General features: G+C 33.9%; 1 protein-coding gene and 1 pseudogene across 4 annotated transcripts in view; one reads left to right on the top strand and one right to left on the bottom strand.

The window, feature by feature from the left end:
* The first annotated feature begins 1,074 nt into the window (after positions 1-1,074).
* LOC114322509 (DEAD-box ATP-dependent RNA helicase 46) overlaps positions 1,075-21,588 on the top strand; it is a 112,641-nt gene continuing 92,127 nt past the window's right edge. The window contains exons 1-5 of one of the 4 annotated variants that reach the window (XR_014342593.1): positions 1,075-1,501; positions 2,804-3,165; positions 4,399-4,553; positions 4,999-5,093; positions 5,264-5,399. Coding sequence is in view for 2 of the 4 variants with exons in the window: in XM_082892284.1 (XP_082748410.1) it covers positions 2,827-3,165; positions 4,399-4,553; positions 4,999-5,032 (528 nt within the window). In the remaining 2 variants the exon portion in view is untranslated. Of the gene's footprint in view, positions 1,502-2,803; positions 3,166-4,398; positions 4,554-4,998; positions 5,400-21,588 lie in introns of those variants that run through there. The other 3 variants (XM_082892285.1, XM_082892284.1, XM_082892286.1) reach the window with 3 other exon arrangements.
* On the bottom strand, positions 18,180-21,374 carry LOC145801304 (calcium-transporting ATPase 12, plasma membrane-type pseudogene; annotated as a pseudogene).

The following is a 21,588-nucleotide window of genomic DNA, read 5'->3' as shown; positions in this document are numbered from 1 at the left end:
AACCAAGTATTGGCTAAGCTCGTAGGACATTTACTTTTGCTGTTAACATGTAATACTTTTGTACTTAATATTCTGATAAATGGAAACATGTTTTATTCTCTTATGTCTTTGGTTATCATAAATGTTGGGTTTATATGTATTATTTTGAGGGCGTTACATAGAAAAAATAGACTCAGGAAAATATGAAGAATAAATGTAAAAATGAAGAAAAATGATGAATTCTCTATATAAATTGAAGTAAGGGAAATGGAACTTATAGACTTCTATGTGACTCTTTGGAAAGGTTGTGATGCTTCAAAAGGACACACCTTGCCAACTCAAGAGACACAACCATTGGAGTAAATTTTAATTCAAATTTTCTAACAATATATATATATATATATAGTATAGATAGATAGTATAGATTTATCATTTTATTTAAATATATATAATCCTATCGACTTTTAAAATTTAGATAATTGACAAATAATTAAAAATTAGAAAAAAGTGGAAGGAGAGACTTGAGAGGTGACACGTAAGAGAGAGAATTCATAAGAATTTAATATTAAGAGTTTGAGAAATTCTCGGTTGCGTTTGATAGAGCTTTCTAACTATAATTTGAGAGTAGAAGTTATATTTTGAGTTTGTGAGTTTTGGAATTATGATTTGAGTGTATAAAATTTGTTTAGTAAAAGAGTTTTAAAAATAGTTTTAAATTGAGTGGGGCATTTTTAATGTGACATATGATATTTTATATAAAAACTTACAATTTATAACCAAACACAATTCAAAATTTTATTAAAGCTCATAAAAAATTTAAAAAATATTTTTTCGAAATACATAAAAATTAATATGTGTCAATTGCACCAAAAAAAAAAATTATTCTGATCAACCTGCCGAACGACCGATGGAATGACTGATTATCCTAAATTTTCCAGCCTAAGATAGAGGGTTCAAAATTAAATGTGAAATTGACTTTGGAAAACTATAAGTAAACATGAAACTCAAATCACGGGGTGGAATTAGCTTTGAAAAAGTGTTCCACACAGAGCCCTCATGCTCCACTACATTTTCTTATATAAATAATAATATAATATAACATAGATATAGATAGAGATATAAATAGTAGAGATATGAAATGAGACTCACTCTCCTCTTTCATTCATGCAGTCAGACTCTTGTTATATGCATGGTATAGATGGATACGAAATGAAATTCTCTCTCCTCTTTCATTCATTCAGACTCTTGTTATATGCATGGATCGATCAAAACGAACCTCTTCTTTTTCTCTATCGTCGTCTCTGCGAACCCTGGCTTTTCACTCTCTCTGTGCTTCGATCAAAGCTCGCATTTTTAAACTTTGAGCATGGCTTCCGGATCATCGGGTCGTAACAACTCTGCTTCGAAAGGGTTTGATTTCGCCACCACCGATGACATTGTTTGCTCGTACGAGGACTACGACAATTAGGATAATTATAATGGAAGGCACTCCGATTCCGTGATCGGATCCAATTCTGCTAAGGTATTGTTCTCATATGCTCGCTATTTATTGGTTTGATTTCGAGTCGAAATTGTATTGTGTGATTGGTAGTTTAGGGTTTTTGGATTTTGATTTGGATTAGTGAAATTATACTTTCTGTTTCATTTACTTGAATGGAGAAAACTCTTGTTGAATTACAATTAACATGGTATACCGTGGCAGAATTGGATCCGATCGCGAAATCGGCGTGACTTCCTTTAGAATTATCTTGATTTGTAATGGAAGATAGTATATGCCAGATTTCTGTTCATGGGGTTTGTTGTTCTGATATTTGTAGAGATAAAATCTTTAGTCTAACAGCAAATTTTTTAGAACACAACCAAATTAATTAATCGTTCAATGAAAATTTTGAATTTGCTATTTTTTTTAGCAATCCTAAGGTAAATAGGCTTATATGTTTGTTTCTTTCAAATTTCCTTATTTAAAGGGTTGCTTTTGAGAAAATATGATCCAAATGAACAAGAAAACAATCTGATCTCTGTCCAAAACAATCTAATATGATAAACAATATACAGAAATGCAATAATCAGCTTAAAACTTGTGGTAAATAGGCTTATATGTTTGTGGTTCAAAATTTGTTACTTTCTGTAGTAACATGAAAAATATATGCTATAATTCATGCTTATGTTTATGCATACGTATTTGTTGATGTGGTTTATTTCCCCTTAAATCTAAGCGTGTGTTAGGTTTCTTTGGTTGTTGTTTATTACTAATATGTCTAAATTTATCGTAACGTTTTGGGTTTTAATTCGACTATGACTTGTGTATGCATGTCATATTTGTGATTAGCTTTGAAGAACAATGCAGTGGTCCAGAGAAAGGTGACTAGCTAGAATTTGGGCCTGGAGTTCTTCTCAAGGCCTCTCGTTTCTGCGCACACACAAAACTATCTCAGTTTGCTTCAATACTGAATTTTGCTTGTTGTAGGATAGTGTTGGGCAGCGGACCTTGGTTATTTACTTGTAAAATGCAGTGGTTTCCAATTGGGTCACCCTAAAATCCATTTTATTTTTCACATGTTAGTAGTCTGAAAGTCTCTTCTCACTGCTCTGTGGATACCTTTACTATAGTTAATGTCTGCTGGATTTGAATGTGAGCCATTTTGTTTGTTGAGTTAGTGTTTACCATCCTCATATTGTTTACGCAAAATATTTTTGAAAGTTAACATTAACATTGGTGGTTCAGTGCAAGTTTTCTTTCCTTCCGAGACTTGCCAAATTCCCCCAACCCAAAATGGGAAAATCACCAATCTAATTGTATGTGCATTGCTGTTTCCTGCTTCAGATCCTTGAGATTGAAACTCTTTAATGATGGCTACTGCAACCGTCTCTTTTGCTGCTCCACGTTATGCTCCAGAGGACCCCACTCTTCCCAAGCCTTGGAAAGGGCTAGTTGATGGTAAAACTGGTTATCTTTACTTCTGGAATCCGGAGACCAATGTCACTCAGTATGAGAAGCCCGCTGCCTCTTCACACACGGGCTCAGCTCCACCACAAAAGCTGTCTGCAGCACCTGTAAGTTCTTCGGTTCAAGTTGAACAATCTTCTCATGGACATTGTGACAGTATCTTCAACGATGATGACGATAGATATAATGGAGGTAGCAATAGTGGGTCTAAGCTTGATACAGGAACACAGAGTTATCAGGTCTGTGTTCTACTCATGTTTACAAGCTTTGCTTTTTTGTCTTTATAGTTTGTTCAGAGAGTCAACCAGTAGTGCTGCTATTGATATCACTCAGGTTACCTTGTGAAATATCTAGACTTGTGAACCTATCAACCTGTTGGGAGGTTGGAAGTTGGATGATGATTCTTGATTTAGGCTTCTGTGCCCTGATTTTGCTTTTCTTGAGGTGTTGAATGGTGGTCATATATATATTCAAAAAAAAAAAAAAATTCCAGTTGTTTATGGATAAATTTTACAGTACAGGACCTATGTTAGTGGACTATACTTGGATAAATTCTAATTTACTTCAGCACAGTTTTTAATAATGTATTAACATCTAAGTGGATAATATACTATTAGTTTAATAATTTTCGTTTCCTTTGCGTCCTCTCTTTATTTGGTTGTTGTCTTCACCCTTTTTGATGAGGTGTATTTATTGCATCTGACTGTTTGAACACCCATAACTGGCTCAATTGATATTGTGCAGTGGCTTTTGGGAAGTGCCTGCATGGATTGAGTGCTCTTAATATTGATGCACTTGGCTTCCATGAATATATCTAGTTGATTTTTTAAATGAATCAGTATAGAGCTGATTTACTGACACTAGGCAAGTGAACTAGGATGGGCTTTGATCTTGTTGAAATCATTGCTTGGGAAACTATGCACAAGAATTCAAAAGGGATTAGAAACTTTGTTCATAAAAGAATGGATAACCATTACATTTGTGTCACCGCGATGACTATTAATGAGCCCTAGGTTGATGATGTTAGTACCTCAGACATCTTGTTCGTCTATTTCTTGAATTTATGCCAGTAATTTTAATTTAGTTTGACGTTTTGGACAGGATTTTGTTCTGTGATGAAAGCCAGGATACACCACACTATGAAGTCCTTGCCAAGTTTGGTTTTCAATTCTTGTTGTAATGAAAGTTCTAAATTTATCACAACATTTTTAGTTTTGCAATGGGTTGCAGTCACATCTACTTTTGAGACAGCTAAAATGTTGTGTTTAGTGCAAGTTGTGAAAAACTTGCTTGGGAAAATATCGATTTTGGTAAACATGAAGTGTGTGTAGCTAAGAATTGAGGGGTTATCTTTAAATCTTTAATTTGCTTTGGTAGAATTTATGCATTAGTCCATGCTTCCACTTCCTTCTGTGATGGTTTGGTCCTATTCTTGTTGGCTTGCTAAACTAATTGCTCTTATTTTGCATTAGAGTGGGAAAGGTGGATCAGATCATTCTCAAAATGTTCCTAATGAGGAGATAGGTGTTGGACATGGAGGGTCTTCTGGCAGAGGTTATGGCTTTCGGCTGTTGGAAATGGCCCATCTGTCGAATCTTATCGCCGTCAGCATGAAATTACTATTAGTGTAATTTGCAATATTTGTACATTAGGTTGCTTACTTATAATCTGCAATATTTTTGCTTCTTAGGCATTCCATTTGATTGAACATTGGGTTCTGTATTTTACTTTCAATATTTCAATCCTTGGGTCGTCGCTTATGATGCTTTCTTTGATGATTATGAAGACAGAAAGGTTCTCAAGTAGAACAATCTTGTTTTCAGTATAGAATATTACAATTAAATGTAGTTTATTAGTTTACAACAGTATGATTAATTAAGTTGCCCCCCCAGACTTCGCTTGCTCTTTATTGGAATTCTTCTGGCTCATGCCTCTACACTAGACATGCATTTGGGAAATTAAGAAGTGTGGCATTATTTCATTGTCCATGGTGTTTTAGGATCTCCTTCAATTTTCCACTATGTATTCCTTTATATTTTCGTTGTGCAGTTTATATTGTTGTAATGGATTAGGGTGTTTTTGTTTCAATTTTCATCAGGGAGATAATGTACCCCCTCCTTTAACATCATTTGAAGCTACTGGTTTTCCTTTAGAGCTTCTTCGAGAGGTATGAATTTCTTTCTATATTTGCAACTCTGTATTGGCCAGAAGTCTATGCAAGTTTACTTTGATATGTGATCTTAGTGTTTTCTGTGAAAACTTCTGTGATTGCTGGAGCTCTGATGTGAAGCTTCAGGACTTATGTTCATTATTTTCCATCTTTACTTTTTGTCGCAGGTGCGATATTTGCTCCAAGGAGGAGCTAAATGTCGTACGTTGTGCTACCCCCTTATGAGGGGTTTGGAGTGGGATTGTGTACTGTAATTTGGTCAATGTTGCTTGCTTAATAGATTATATAATAAGAAATCATTTTACATGTTCTGTGTGAAATGTACTAACACTACAACAAAACTAACTATTTAGGGCATTATGTTTACGGCATGCATTAAATGCATGTCGTAGTTAGTACATTCTACGACATTTTTTTTTTTTTTTCCGCTAGCCGTTAATGTTTTGTTAATAATAGCATACATACCATGTAAGTCGTTAATTCATATATTTATGGTATACAAAAATATGCCGTAAAAAATATATGTTTTCACGACTTACAAAAATATGTCGTAAAATATTTGTACTTAAGACGATATACATTTCATGTTGTAAAATATTATAACTTTACACGATATGCTAATGAATGTCGTGAAAACTTTTTTAAAAAAATAAAATAAAATTCAATTCGATTTTTTTTATGACATGCAAAAGTATGTCGTAAAAAATGTATATTTTCATGGCATACAAAAATGTGATAAAATATTTGCACTTAAGACAACATACATTTCATGTTGTAAAATATTAAATTTTATATTTTTTTTGAATTTAGTGATTTTTTTAGAAAATTAAAAAATATTTTCCTTCTAAGTATATGAAAATTATTTGAATTTAAGAATTTAAAAACTTATGCCACACTCCCTCTCATTTTAGATCCATACTTGTTTTTGTCCCAAACCCTCTCATTCTCTAGAGAAATTATATTTTTATTATAAATAATAAAAACAAAATTCTAGATATTCTTAAATATTTGTAAATTTTTAGTGGATATGAAAAATTTTTATTTTTATTTCCAATAAACCAGAAATTGTAGTTATAATCTAAATTTTGTTTAATACAAAAATATTTTACAAACTTATATCACTATTTACATCATTCTCAGTCCGATTTATTTGTGAGTTCTATTCATCGTCTACACTCTCTTTCTCTACATATATAAATCAATCGTATATAATTTCTAATTTGTCTGATTATTTTCTTAATTGATTATTTTCTCCATAAATCGTTTTCTAATTTCTGATTATTTTCTTAACTGATCTGTAGTTTAAATTACACAAATCCAGATCTCTCCTCTCATTCACCAAGTAACTAATTCGCACTTCGAGAGAGAGAAATGAGACAGTGATTTCATATTTGATCGAACATTGGTTTGGAGAAAACTGAAACCCTTAGATTTGTCTGAAATTGTTGTGTTTTGTTGCTTTGTTTCTGCATCGATTCACTGAACTGCATCATTTTCTCCTGTGGTTGAAGAAAACTCATTAACAAATTTTTAATTCTATTTTTTTTTTTTTGTCTTTTCAAATTCATAAAAATAAAGGGAAAATTATAAACATTAGAACAAGAGTTGAGTTTTTGAATGGGTTAATACCAGAAATAACAGGTTGAACACTGTTGAGGACCATGGTAATGGCAAGAAGGTAAATCAAATGAGCAACAGCTATTTGCATGTCTTTGCTCTCTGTGAAAATGACAGCAAAATGGTTTCTAGTAGCCATTATAATTGACATGAACAATATCCCTATTAGAAGAGACTCTGTCACTGTTACAAAGACTGAGTGTTTTGCTGCCTTGGGATGTTTTCATCCTAGCTCATTTGAAACCCTAACACTGTCGTGAAGGAAAAAAAATTAAATAAATTGTTCAAAAGAAACCAAGAATGAAAATTAGATCAATATCTTGCAATGAAATTTGACAGGGAAAGTAAATTTGTGTCAAAAGAGAATCAATAAACGCGACATAAATTTTTTCACAAAAGTGCATAGAATGCGGCTAGGATATCCCACTACTGCATGCATTCTGGGTATTTTTTTTTGAAAATTTACATCAGTACTTAAAAAAAATTCAAAAGATTGATACAGCACAGTGGAATTTGAAAGGGAAATAAAATATATATGTAAAGAGGAGAACAAAAAAACGGAAGCGAGGGATATGGAAAATTTTTTTTTTTTAAAGTATACATGTAGTCAGGATGAATGTAGTGTTTTAATCCAAGCTCGTTTGAGGCAGGATGAAAAATAAGTGCAACTCCATGAGGCAGGAGAAGATTTTATGAGAAGGTGAAAAACATAAGGGCAAAGTCCTTAGAAACAAGGTTCAAAGAAGGGCTATCAACCTCTCTACCTTTAATGGCCTTAAACTACAAGTTTCAACCCAAAAATATAGGTAATAAATAGCTTAAAAAACAGTAGAAAATGATAGAAAACAAGCAGTGTAGAGATGGCACAAAAGCACTATAAGGTATACCTGTTGAAGAGGAATGAATCCTTGAGTCACAAACCACCAATTTCACACTCTCAACTGCCTCAAGAGCTAAAATTCAAGCTCAAATCACTTCAGCAAGAAACTCTCGAGGTTTGGTTTAGAGTGTTCGAGCAAAGACTATGTAAGTTGCATAAGAGAGAGAGAATTGTAGAGAGAGAATTTTGCTTTTCCAAAAATATTTTCATTCCTAAATTTTTCCAACCTTTAAAGCAAAAGGGGAGATCCTCTATATATAGAAAAAACCATGTGCCTATCTCGAAAATATCTATATACATACAACTGGAATAGTGCATGCACATAGGGGGACATCTGGCAGAAAATATCTGAGTTTTTGCACTAGTGACCGACAAGCCACTAATAATGGGTGGCAAGCCACACTAGTGGACGGCAGGTCACTGGAGGCATAGGCCTGAAAAACCACTGTTTTGGTCCAAAACAAGGCACAAGGTTTGAAGGATCAGAACTGAGGTTTCCTGCTGATGAAGTTAAACATTCGGCAGGCGTACACATTCATCATTAAGTGATCAATCAGTGGCGCTCAATTTTCAAGGGCCGTCAAAAATGGGGTGTCTACAAAATGTCTTTCATTTTCTATCATATTTATCAATCTAATCAAACAAACAAACAAACAAAATTTTAATCTACACTATATATTTGGATAATAAAAAATTCTTGAATGAATAACAATGTGATTCTGAAACATTCTCCACTAGTTAAAATATTGGAAAATTTGAGTGACATAAACTAAGGTAGGCATTACCTGCCTATTTCCTCAAAAGATGGATAGAGAAAAATGTGTGCCCATCCTTTTGGGTTGAATGAGATAGAGGTTCAAGTATTCTTATTCCCAACATATTTTATAGCAAAAAAATTATTCTTACAAAAAATTCATACAAAATAATGCAATGGTGATATTTTTGCAATGACAATCATTTGGTGAGTTCATTGCTTTGAAGTGATAATCTCATAATACAATCATGTCATTTTATATAAATTTTTTGTATGTATTTTTCAATAAATATTTATATAGTATTACCCAATGTAAAAAATGGAAAGAGAGAGATAAATGTGTGCCTGTATTCTTTCGTTGCAAGCACAAAAATGGAGGTATTTTTAGGGGGTTCATTTTCCACTTCCTAGGAAATTCATTGCATGCCTTTAATTTTTGTGACTCATGAAATTCTCTCTTTTTTTGGGCCCTCAATTGGTGTTAACTTGAGCAAGGGCTTTGAGTGAGTGGAAAAATACTAGACTGTTGAGTATATGTGTCATTGAATAAAAATTAATAATTTCGAGAATCATTCCAGGATTAGATGGGATAAGGTATTTTGTTGCATACATTTCGTCGAAGGTGACCAAAATTCTTTTATGCAAACACGTTTGTTTGGTTTCCTCGAAAGTCTAGTCTAATATTTTCTTTTCATTCTTACCTAGATTCGTTAATATTTTCATAGCATAAGAAAAGAAGAAAAAAGAAAAGTGATCCTTTTTTCTGAAATGGACCATGGAACTTTGGTTTGGTTTCATAGAGAATCTTGTTTGCATGTGGCTCGGGATGAGATTAGGTATTTCTAACCTAATTTATTAAAATAATTGTGCTAGGAACACTTTTATTTTACATTTTTAAATGCACTGACTCTAAGAGAACTCTTTCTCCTAGTTTAAAACTCGTTTGATAATTTGAAATTTTAGTCAAAAAATTACTATAAATTGTCACATACTCTCTATATTTTTTTGCATACCTTTTCATAAAAAGTCTAAAATAACCTGTTTCTAAAAAAAGTCTCGAAGTAAAAATATTGAAAGTACTCATATATATATATATATATATATTATCAAAAAGGACTGTAGGTCTATGAGCCCTACAACAAACTTTTGTTATCAAACCAATCCAAGAAAATTTAACTGGTGATTTAGGTTCAATAATAATATCACATTTTTCATTAATTGACCTACTAGTAGTAGACTAAAGGATGGACAATGGAGTGAAATATGTTTTTCATAAATCTCACAATGCAATTATAATTTACCCTACTTTTAAAATTTTAAATCATGAATCAATGTTCTATACTGATAAGTGGAGGTGGAGTTTTTAGATTTCAAGTTGAAGGTTATAGAATAGTGGAGTTTTGGATAACTTTGTTGGCTATTTGGATATGTTTGTTTGTTTGTTTGTTTTTCTTTTCTGTTTAGTTTTCTTAATTTTTAGTTTGTTGATAATAATCCTTCCTATGTGGATGTTTGCTTTCCTCCCTTGAGAGGCCCTTTGGATTCTTCTTTCTATGGAGGTTATTTATCTCTTTTTAAGATTGGGAAATTTACCAATAAATCCCATTTCACAAACTATTAAACCAATTAGTCCCAACTTTATTCTTTTGTTCGGATAAGTCCTATTAGTGGGGAAGTTTATTTCTTGTTGGTCCTATTTTTCATATTTAGTTGCTTCTCAACGTGACCGTATAGAGGAGCCTTGGGGCTGTGCAGGTGTTGATTTCGCCTGAATCGACGGTCGGTGATCTGATTGCGGCGGTTCTCCGGCAATACGCCAAGGAAGGCCGGCGATTGATCTTGCCTTCCACAGATCCCTCCGGCTTCGATCTCCATTATTCGCAATTTAGCTTAGAAAGTAAGTTATCTCTCTCTCTCTCTCGATTATGCAATTTGGATTGAAACGATTCTCTGCCGCTCTCTGTCTCTCGTCTCTACGCCGCCGTGGCCGCACTCCGCCGCTTGATACCATCGGCGCAACCAGTCTCCATCTTCTCTCCTCTCTCAACCGATCGAGACCTCTCTTCTCTCCCTGTGTTTGTGTGTGTGTGTGATGATGATGGCGATTCAGATCTCAGTCTCAGATCTGCAGATGCATGTGCGTGTGTGTGATGATGATGGCGACTCAGATCTCAGTCTCAGATCTGCAGATGTGTGTGTGTATGTATCTGTGTGTGTGTGTCTGCCCCTCGTAATGTATGTGTGTATTTGTGTGTGTGTATCTGTGTGTGTGTGTATGTATCTGTGTGTGTCTGTGTGTGTATCTGTGTGTGTGTGTATCTCTGTGTGTGTGTGTGTATGTATCTGTGTGTGTATCTCTGTGTGTGTGTGTGTATCTGTGTGTGTGTCTGTGTATCTGTGAGCAACGGGGTAGATGAGGGTAATTACGTCCCTCACAATTAAATGGGACTAAACGGTTTACTAGAATAAAAATGGGACTAATTGGTTCATAAGTTTACATTTTGGGATTTATTGGTAAATCTCCCTTTAAGATTTTGTGATACTGTTATATTAGATATCCAATCTTTTACTGAGTTTTTTTTTTTTTCAAATAATCCATAAAAAGAAACTATTTAGTGAATTGACCCGCTTTTCAAACTATTTGGAAAACTAACCTATTTTTGAAATCGCATTTTGAAAATGCGATTTTGAAATTGAAATTGCGTTTTTAACATGCAATTTTACCTTGAAATTGCATGTTAACATTGAAATCGCATTCTCTACATGCAATTTCACCACGCCATCATTTTCAACTTGCGATTTTAAGGTGAAATTGCATGTTCAAGATGCAATTTCAATTTAAAAATCGCATTTTGAAAATGTAATTTCAAAAAGTAGGTTAGTTTCTTAAATAGTTTGAAAAGTGGGTCAATTCTCTAATTAGTTTTTTTTTGGAATATTTAAAAAAAAAAACTCATCTTGTACTGGTTTTATAATAAGGATTTTCTTCCTAATTGAAAAAAAATTGATGAATCAAATATTTATGAAATTTATTCTACTTTCAAAATTTTGAATGATGAATCAAAGACTTATGAATGTGTTAGTGCATGTATATCAGTCTCAACAAATTTTGAGTCAAATTATAACTAAAAAATTACTTTTCTATTTTAGCTAGCATTTTTTGTATGTACACACTATATCGGATCCTCTATTCTAAAATTAAATTTTATAAATATTTATTTTGTATTGTTAAAAAGCAATCAAAGTAGTATAGGAGAAGTTAATTTTGTATTGTTATATGTATGCAGTTTCATATTAAAAATAAATAAAAAAATTGTGCCCAGTAGTGGTTTTCTGCCAAGACATCCAAAGTGTTTAGGATATATCTATACAGTTTCATATTCCTATAAAAAAATAGAAAAAATAAATAAAAATTGTGCAGTAGCCGATTGTCTAGCAGGATGTTCGGCCGGATGACAGACAAGATGTCAGGTCAATAAATGATAAAATATTATATACCTTGTGAACAGTGTATCTTTACATGTAGTGATATACTATAGTAAAGTTAACCAAAATGTAGTTTAGAAATAATTTGTTGAGATTGATGGAGTAATAATTTTATAATTTATTAACTATATTTAACCAAAATTTACATTGGTTGAGACTGCTCTAGATGCTCTTAGATTATGATTGTTAAACACTGTATTTTCTAAATTGAGTCCAAAACTCATAAAATTTAAAATAATTTGAATTCAAATTAAAATTTTGAATTTAATTTATTAATTGGAAAATGAGTTAGACCCCTAATTTTGGGGATTCCCATGACCCCCCAAAATTTTTTATTTATTTTTTTTCCCTCTATCTCTCTTACTTGAATGGTCTAGATCATTTTAAAATTCATAAAGATCTAAATTTGGGGCTCTTAATCATTACCGTTATTAATTTATCACTTTCTCCACCAAAAAAAAAAAAAAATTCGGGTGAAGCGGTTAGTTTCTAGTCCAATTAGGACCCGTTAAGATGATTGGAGTCCTGCAGCTTTTATCTTCATGCGCATTAAAAACATTCAAAAATAAATAAATAAATAAATTAATTAATCAAATTTAAAAAATCAAATTATCATGATAATCTTAACTACATAATTTCATCATATGCTATATTTTTTAATTTATATTTGACGCTCATTTTTTTACAAATATGATGAAATTATTAGATTGATATGAAAATCATAATCACATAATTTTATTATAATTATTCTTAAAAAAACAAGTAGTATATATTTAAAATAATTATTGTCATCAGTTTTTTCAAAAATAAATATAAGAAAATTTATAATTACAATTATCCGATCAATCAATTTTTCGTTCTAGATGATCTACATAGAGAGGTAAAAGATGAAATAAAGATCCTCTATTCAAACCATTCCTGTTTTCTAAAACTTTTTTTTTTACTACAAAATGTATAACTTTATTATAAAATTTCGTAACATTAATCACAAAATGTGTAAATTCGCCATAAATTAATATAACAAAAAAATATCATAATTAAGTTATAAACTTTTATAATATCGATTACAAAATTTTAAATATTTTATTATATTAATTTATGATGAGAATACTTATTGTATAACTAATATTATACAATTTTATGATAAACTACTTTGTTTTCGGAATTGGGTCAGCCCGAAACCAAATGAGGAAAGCAAAAACTCTACCCTACACACAGTGATAGTTGTACAATGATGCTTTTGTTTCGTCCCTTCTTTCAAAACCCTAGGCCTAAATCACACACACTTACTACTATTTAGCTTCAGACAGAACAATTCTATCAACATACTTGGTCCCCACACTCAGTTCAGGTCTCTCTCTCTCTCTGTGTATATATTTTATATGTTTAGATAGATACACATGGACTCACACTTTTGAGTTGACATTGGAAGTGCGAATGTATGATAGTTCTTCAAATATGTCATAATATTTCAATTTTTATTTGTAAATTTAGGAAAGGAAAAGTCAAAAGTGCTCTAAATTAAATTATTGTGTTTCAATGTGTGGAGGCCACTATTATTTGTCCAATAATCTTGAATATTCTTGCAAATCTGGTGTGTTATTTAATTTAACCGAGCATATAACCTTTGATAGAGCTGAAGGATGAAAAAAATTCATGTAGTAGACAACATTTAAACGGAACAAATGACTTAATTTGGTTTGATTATATTTTGGGCTGTGGCCATCATGATAGGAAAATTGCAATTTATGTGCAACAATGCTATGATCACCACATTTGTGTGTCTCAAGTTGTTTGCTATCTCATGATTGCATTAGTAATAGATATGAGTGATAAGACTCATTACACCAATACAATTGTGATACATGAGATGGTAAATATCTTTTCGTATGCAAATATGGGCATCATAGCATTATTGTCTCACCGTGATTGGTTGAATCCCAATGGATGCTTGCTTTGGGACAATCATGAGCTGCAACTCTTTACTATAAAATTGGAGATAAAATGATTTTAGAAGTTCTGTGTGATGGTTCACCAAGTAAAGGTGAATTTGGGGTAGAAATATATTCACAAAAAGGTTTTTGGATAACCCAAGTTTATCCTAGATATTTCACCCCACATTGCACCGTACAATGATTGGTCTTGGGCTTTGCCTATTTAAAACCCCATGCTAAAATCTTATGGTTATGTAATCATACATTTACCTTATTTAACTTGCAGGGGATGTAGGTAGTGTAGCAGGGGATGATATGAAATGAGATGAATTATTTAGAAATCTCACAAGCATATTAAATTGTATGAAGCGTGTCGTATGTTATATATATCTTATATGGCCTTGTAAGTTGTATCCATGTCATGTTTTTTGGGAGGTTTCACCTGAACTTGTTAACAAATCATACTTGTCAGACCTTGAACATTGCTTGCGGCAGTTTTGTGAATTTTGGTCGAATCTAGCACAGTTGTTGTTTAATCCCAAATTCTTATTCAAAAAGCAACTAGTGTGATGTTATTAATGCAAATATTAATTAATGTAATGTTGACCAATATGCACCTAGGCTTCTTAACTGTTGTATTTAGAAGGAGAAACAACACAAGAACTAGATTACGTAAATTCAGCACAAATTGAAATAGGGTTTTGATTTTAGTTGCTTAGCTTTATAGAGGGGTCAATATAGAATTGGCGAGTTGGATATTTTTGATGATCAACTAGAGATGAGGAGGTAGCCATGTGTGAAGGGAAAGGCTAGTGTGCATGCACACACACAAAGAGATGGCAGATAGGGCAGCCACTTGAGTTTGTAACAAACTTGATCTAAACTATCTCTTTTTTCTTACAAAGTAGATGTGTTAGCTATTATTTATAGTTGTATTTGCAATTTTTTGAGGCCAAGCAAACAATATAGAGATGCCACCAAGGCTAGGCTTGGGTTGGCCAAGCTCCCCTATTTTTAAAAATCCATATAACCATAGTATATATGTCAACCACTTTTAGATTTGCAGTGTTGGTTGAGTGGTAGAATAGTATATATAAACCAAAAAGCAAAAAGGCCCCCCAAAAAATTCTATTTACATGTGAGCCAATAAGTCAATGGCCCTATCATTAGATTACTTATAAAAAAATAAATAAAACATCATTAGATTATAATTGAAAGAACAAAAAGGCACTATCTTTTTTTTTAGGTACATTGGACAACAAAAAGGTACTATCAAACTCTCTTTCTATATATATAATGTTAAAAATTTATGATGTGACATCTTCTCTTAAAAAGTGGAGACTTGTCTCTTCTCTCGCACAAATTGCGGCTTGCACAGTCTTATTGCTCAGTGTCTCTTGGGAACAACAACAAAAATAAATGAATTTCGTGATAAGAAAGAACGTCAGGTACCATTTTGATAGACAACTAAGTGGCTATATATTTAAAAAATTATTTCTTTTGTTTATCCTCTAGCATATTTGGTTATTTTGAATATTTTGTCCAATATATTTTAATGCATTACAAATTAGGGTATAAAAAATGTAAATTAGCTTATATTATTTGTCTAAATTTCTGTACATAATGTTTGGACCCCTTGGAATAAAATCTTGGTTTTGTCCCTAGATGTCACATGTCCAATGGATCACATGGTGAAATTCCCTTCTCTGAATTCTGAACTGCCAGGTCAAGATGGATACACCACTGTACCTCGATAGGTTGAGATAGAGACATGGTCTTCAACTTGGCAATCCTTACTCTTAGCCATCAAACCACATGATCCCCACATAGTTAAAACCATAAAAAAGTTCAGAGACCGCAATATCACATACAGAGCTTTGAGGTGCTTCACTAGTCATGCCAACTGACCCAGATAGATGCTAGTTTGAGTATGAGAGGGAGCTCTTTATTAGTGTCACTCCTCTTGAGCTCAAGATGGTCACCTCCACTTTGACCTTGAGATACCATACCATTTCTATATAAGATGTGGAGGCCTTTGGCCTTTAGGAGCATTGTCTTTGAGGCTGTCACCCTTGAGGGACTATGGCACTTTGCCTTGTGTGGCCTACAAGCTTCAATTTGAAGGCTATGTAATTTATGCTAACAGGGTCTTTTTTTTGGGTGATTAATGCTAATAGGGTCAATCTTGCTAAAATGTAGATTTTAGCTAATTTAACACCTGCAAAGTCTTTCCTGGTAGTATAACTCCTTAAACCAATGTATAACTATGAGAATTAGAAACATGTGATGATGAGCAATAGGTGCTTATATTTCGACTTATTCTCTTTTTGAAGTGATAATTTTTTGCTTAAGAATGTTGTCCTTTAATTTTCTTATAGTTTTTTTTTTTTAAACCTGTTTTTGTTCAAAATATTTGATGTTTATTGCAAAGCCAGTTGAGCTAAGATTTTGAGTGTTATTTGTTCTTTGAGTCATGCAATTTTAGATGAATTTCCATTTATGCTTTAGCTGAGCAACAAAGCTTCTGACTTGTTATTGTAATTCTCAATAGCCAAAAATAAAAAAATATAAAAAATTGATGCACTCTTTCTGTGTAGTAGTTGCATCATGTTTAAGGTTAGGAAAGACCATTCGGTTATTTCAATTTGAAGTCGAATGAGAGAGAAATGGTTTTTCACATTACTAAAATAGTTTCTGGTGGTTTTTTGAGTAGGCATTACCTTCTTCTAAACAGGAGATCTTTTTTTGATAAGTTTCTCAATTCAATGGTGGAAATAAAAAATTTGAAAATCTGTTTTTAAACAAATATTGTATGTACCAGAATAATATGTTGCTCTGTTTGGGTCCGGTGATGTTGTTGTATGGAAGTACAAAGGATTATGCAGGACAATCCTATGCAAGCATGTCATTGGTTAAGGACCATCAAGATGAAAAAGAAATTTATAAATTTGTAGGAATAGATGGTTCTCCATTTTAAAAAAAAAAAAATCCTAAAACAACCCATTTTGGGGAAACAATTTTAAGGTATTTTTTGAGTTTTCAAAACTTTGTAATTTGTATTTGTAATTTATAAAATTTGTAAAAATACAAGTCCCTAATTGCCTAAAGAAGATGCCACCTGTGTCAATGGTCTAAGAAGCATGGACACGGATACACGATACAAGACGGACATGCAACACAACATAGACATGCCAACACGTCAATTTTCAAAAAATGCAAGACATGACACATGAGGGATACACACAATATATGATTTTATACATTTATTCTATGTCATATACATGAATATTTCATAAAAGATAATACAAAATGTAACATAACACTATTCCTAAAATTTAGAGGAGGAGGGATTTATAGGTATAATTCTATGTTGTTTTTCTTTGGTCATTGTATCTTAAAAGTTATTTTGTTTAAACTTATAATCATGATGTTTGGTTCTAAAAAATTAAGTCCAATTTTTAGAAAATTGAGTTTTTTTTGTTTTCTATGTTTTTTTTTGTTTTTAATGATTTTTTAAAATATTTTACTCAAATTTTTATATTTTTTAGATATACCTAATCTAAATACGCTTAAAAAGTATAATATTTGTGAATTTATTTTAAAAAATTCATCAAATACAAAAAATATTAAAAAAAAATTAAAGGTCAATACATTTTTGTATTTTTTGGTATTAAATGAATTTTTATATGATTGTTTTTATTTTTTAAGTATATTAAGATTAAGTGGATCTAAAAAAAAAAATTGATTAAAATATTTTTAAAAATTATTAAAAATACAGAAATAAAAATTAAAAACTCAAAAAACTATTTTTGAAAACTCAAAATCAAACAAGGTGAATGTGTTTTATGTCTGTCTCTAAATGATTGATGTGTGTCCAAAGCATAGCATTTGGATTTGGACGTGTGTCAGACACATGTTGAACGTTGGTGTCCGACACGTACATAGAGACACTCTTTTTTAGTAGTGTTGATGCTTCTTAGTTGGTGGTACATGGAGAGAAGGTTTTTAGTTTTGGGTTTTGAATCCTTCAATTATCAAGAGCTGTCTCCTCCCTCTAGAACTTCTGCTATATTTGTTAGGAAAATGCTATGCTTATAGGATTTTTATACAAAACAAAATTCAAAATTCATGATGTGTCAGTGACATTTTTTAAAATATAAGTCATCCTACTAGGTCTTTTAATTTGAAATGAAAATCAAAACTTGTCACATCATTTTGTATTACTTTTATGTATAATTTGTGTGTTTGTATAGTACTGATCTATTCATTTAGGCACCCATATATATGTGTGTGTGTATAGCATCCAATGAGTTTAGCCCCCCGTGGATGATTGCTGGGTGCACCACTCACTTGCATGATCCGAAAAGCAAATTACAAATACAGACCAAGGCAAGAAAATGAAAGTCCTTGAACTTTTATTTAAGACCCAAAGCTATGGGCCCTTGTAGTTTATCAATATTTACAAGAACTGAAGGTTTGCAAACCTCTAATATGATACCTGATTTGTTTTATGTCACAGAAGATCTATTGTGTGGGAAGGCTGAGAAACTGTTTACTTGAAACTGGAATGAACTTGACAAGCCAACCTATTGGCCAAGACATTGCAGCAATCACAATGCACGCGACCCATTGCCCCCAATTCAGCCTCTCAGTATCGGCAAATTTCTTTAGAAACTCCACCATGACCACTTGAAGGACTACTGTCATCCCGATAATGCTGAGAAAAAGTTTGTTCTTAACTATCCCCTCAAATATATTCTTCTCCTCCATCTTCCTTGCAGTGAACTCATTAAAAACTTGGCACAGGACGAAACTATTGAACACGAGTGTGTCCTTGACATTCTTGTTCACGCCGAAGATTGTGCTTCCCTTGAACTCTAGGATCAGCAAAACAGTTATTTGATACAAGGCCTGAGCAATGAGGTTCCTCCACATGATCTTTGTTATAAGCGGTTCAGTTCGACCCACGGGTTGCTTTGTCATTAGATCATTAGTTGGTTGCTCGGTGGCTAGTGCTAAGGCCCCCAAAGTATCCATTATGAGGTTCACCCACAGTAGCTGGACTGCTGTTAGTGGAACTTCACCAGACGATATTGCTGCGACGAAGTTGATGACAAGGGCAGCCACGTTGACAGTGAGTTGAAATTGGATGAACTTTTGAATGTTGTTGTATACGCACCGACCCCACTTCAAAACTGTCACCACCGAGGTAAAATTGTCGTCTAAGATGACTATATCCGAGCTCTGTTTCGCCACTTCTGTGCCTTGAATTCCCATTGAAAGTCCGATATCTGCTTCTTTCAGTGCAGGTGCATCGTTTGTTCCATCCCCTGTGACCGCTACTACATGTCCTTTCCGCTTCAAGCACTTTACCATCAGAAGCTTGTCAAACGGGGACGATCTAGCCATTACGCGGATTGTGTTTATCTTTTCCATTCTCTCTTCGTCCGAGTAATTTCTGAATGTCACTCCTTCGACCACTGCATTGTTCGAATCCTCATTGGGTTCGACAATCCCAGATTCGATAGCTATAGCTTTTGCAGTGAAGATGTTGTCTCCCGTAATCATTTTAACATCAACTCCGGCATCTCTGCAAGCTTGTACTGCTGCCCTGACACCTGGTCGACTAGGGTCCTTTAAACCGACAAGCCCTAACAAGGTAAGTCCAGTTTCTTCAATCTTTCTGCTGACCTCTACACTTTCATCTGTAACTTCTTTGTAACCAAAGGCGATGCATCGCAAGCATTTAGCTGCCATATCTTTAATAATCATTTCAAACTGTGTTCTTTCTTCATCATTCATGGGTATAATATTCCCATTTTTGGTGTAATAATTTGAGCACATTGACAGAATCATCTCCGCAGCCCCTTTCCAATGCGCGTGAATTTTTTTTCCATCCATCCTCGTCAAAACCCCACTTCGTTTCTTCTCTGAGTTGAAAGCTTCTACTTGAAGAATTTTATGACCTTGCTTCAGCTCATCAATATCCATAGCCAAATCAAACACGACCCAGGAGAGGATTGCTGACTCAGTAGGGCTTCCAGAAATTTCAGGTATTGATGTGGATAACTGCCTATAGACTTCGCCGGTTGTATTTAAACCGACACCTTCATGTAGCATTTCAAGAACATTAGGGGCTATTTTCAATGATGCTTTGTCTGTCATTACCTCTTTTCCAAGCCAAAATTCTGTTACCTTCATCTGGTTTAATGTAAGTGTGCCGGTTTTGTCTGTGCAGATAGTGGTGGCCGAACCCATTGTCTCGCAAGCAGAGAGTTTCCGAACCATGGAATTCTCAACCATCATCCTCTTCATTGAATAAGCCAAAGTTAGAGTCACAGCCAAAGGCAAACCTTCTGGGATCGCCACCACAACAATCGTAACTGCCGCAGCAACAATCCGCACAACGGCATTCATGACATCATTCGCTTTAGTCTTGCCGTAGTTGAATTCTTGGTTCCCGTGCTTATCTTCAGTGTTTCCTGTGAAGTACCGGATGAGCAAAACTACGAGAACAAGGAAAGCCACCAGTAAACCGACCTTCCCGATATAAGATGTCAGTTTGTAAAGCCGAGCTTGCAATGGTGTTTGCTCGTCTGAGTCACGGCTTATCGAGCTCATCATTACACCCCATGCTGTATTCATGCCTACCGAAGTAACAAGCATGTGACCGTACCCATCTGTCACCATGGTACCTGAGAGCAAGAATGGATTATCGGTTTCATTTACTGCGACGTAATCACTTTCCCCTGTCATGCTTGATTCATCCACTTTCAATGAGTGTCCGTCCAAGAACAACCCATCTGCCGGAACTTGATCACCAATCTTTAGACACACAATGTCACCCACTACGACTTCAAAAATCGATATGGGTTGTCTGTGGCCTTTTCTCACCACTTCCACTTTCATCAGGTTACTGCTCTCATCAGAGAGCTTGTCAAACTGTCTGCTCTGCTTGAAGTTACTGATGGAAGAAACCACAACGACTACAATGACAGCAACGATAATGCTCCCCCCATCATACCACCCTTCTGTGGGACCGTGCTGTTTGATTCCGAACCCGAGAGAGAACACCGCACATACCAGAAGTATAATGATGGTGGTGTCTTTGAATGCTTCAAAGACAAAACTGAGAAAGCTCTTTGCTGGTGGTTTCTCGTACGTGTTCGAACCAAACACATCGATTCTGTACTTAATATCACTCTCCTTGGCAGTGATACCAACATTCATGTTGGTTTCAAGAATTGTCGCAACCTCTTTCACCCCTCCATATTGACAGAGACTGTTAAAGTTCTTCTCTCTGACCATCTCAGAGAGTGCTTTCTGATCAATATCGAATAAGCATACGTGACCGTGCTTGTCATCAACATCATCAATGGCTTGAATATCAATTGCAACGTAAGATGGGCCGCACGAGAACCTTGGAAGGAATTGGGTGTTCTTTCCATTGGCAATGACTTTCTTGGCCAAAGAAACAACGAAATAGATGACTCTGAAGATCTTTCTCAATCGCTTGTTGGGTTTTCGAACTGAGTGAGCTTTGTCGAGAAACATGATGGTATCGCTGGATTTTCGAGATTGCAGAGGCATGGTTGATGATGAAGAAGAAGAAGAAGAAGAAGAAGCTATGAAACTATACTCTTAAGCTGAAGAGATGATTTTATAGTATAGTAACGGAAACTTGGGACTGAGGTAGCTTGCTGTGATAGACTTGGAACGCGGAGCATTTGTTTTCTGAGAAAGTTCAATGTAGTTTCCTTTCCTTGGTATAATTAAAGAGTTATTGGCAGTGAAATTGTGTGGAAACAGCTCAAGAATGAG

This window comes from Camellia sinensis, chromosome 10, assembly GCF_055761805.1.
Source record: "Camellia sinensis isolate YWXY chromosome 10, ASM5576180v1, whole genome shotgun sequence".
NCBI lineage: Eukaryota > Viridiplantae > Streptophyta > Magnoliopsida > Ericales > Theaceae > Camellia > Camellia sinensis.
This window is presented reverse-complemented; position numbering and strand designations above follow the sequence as displayed.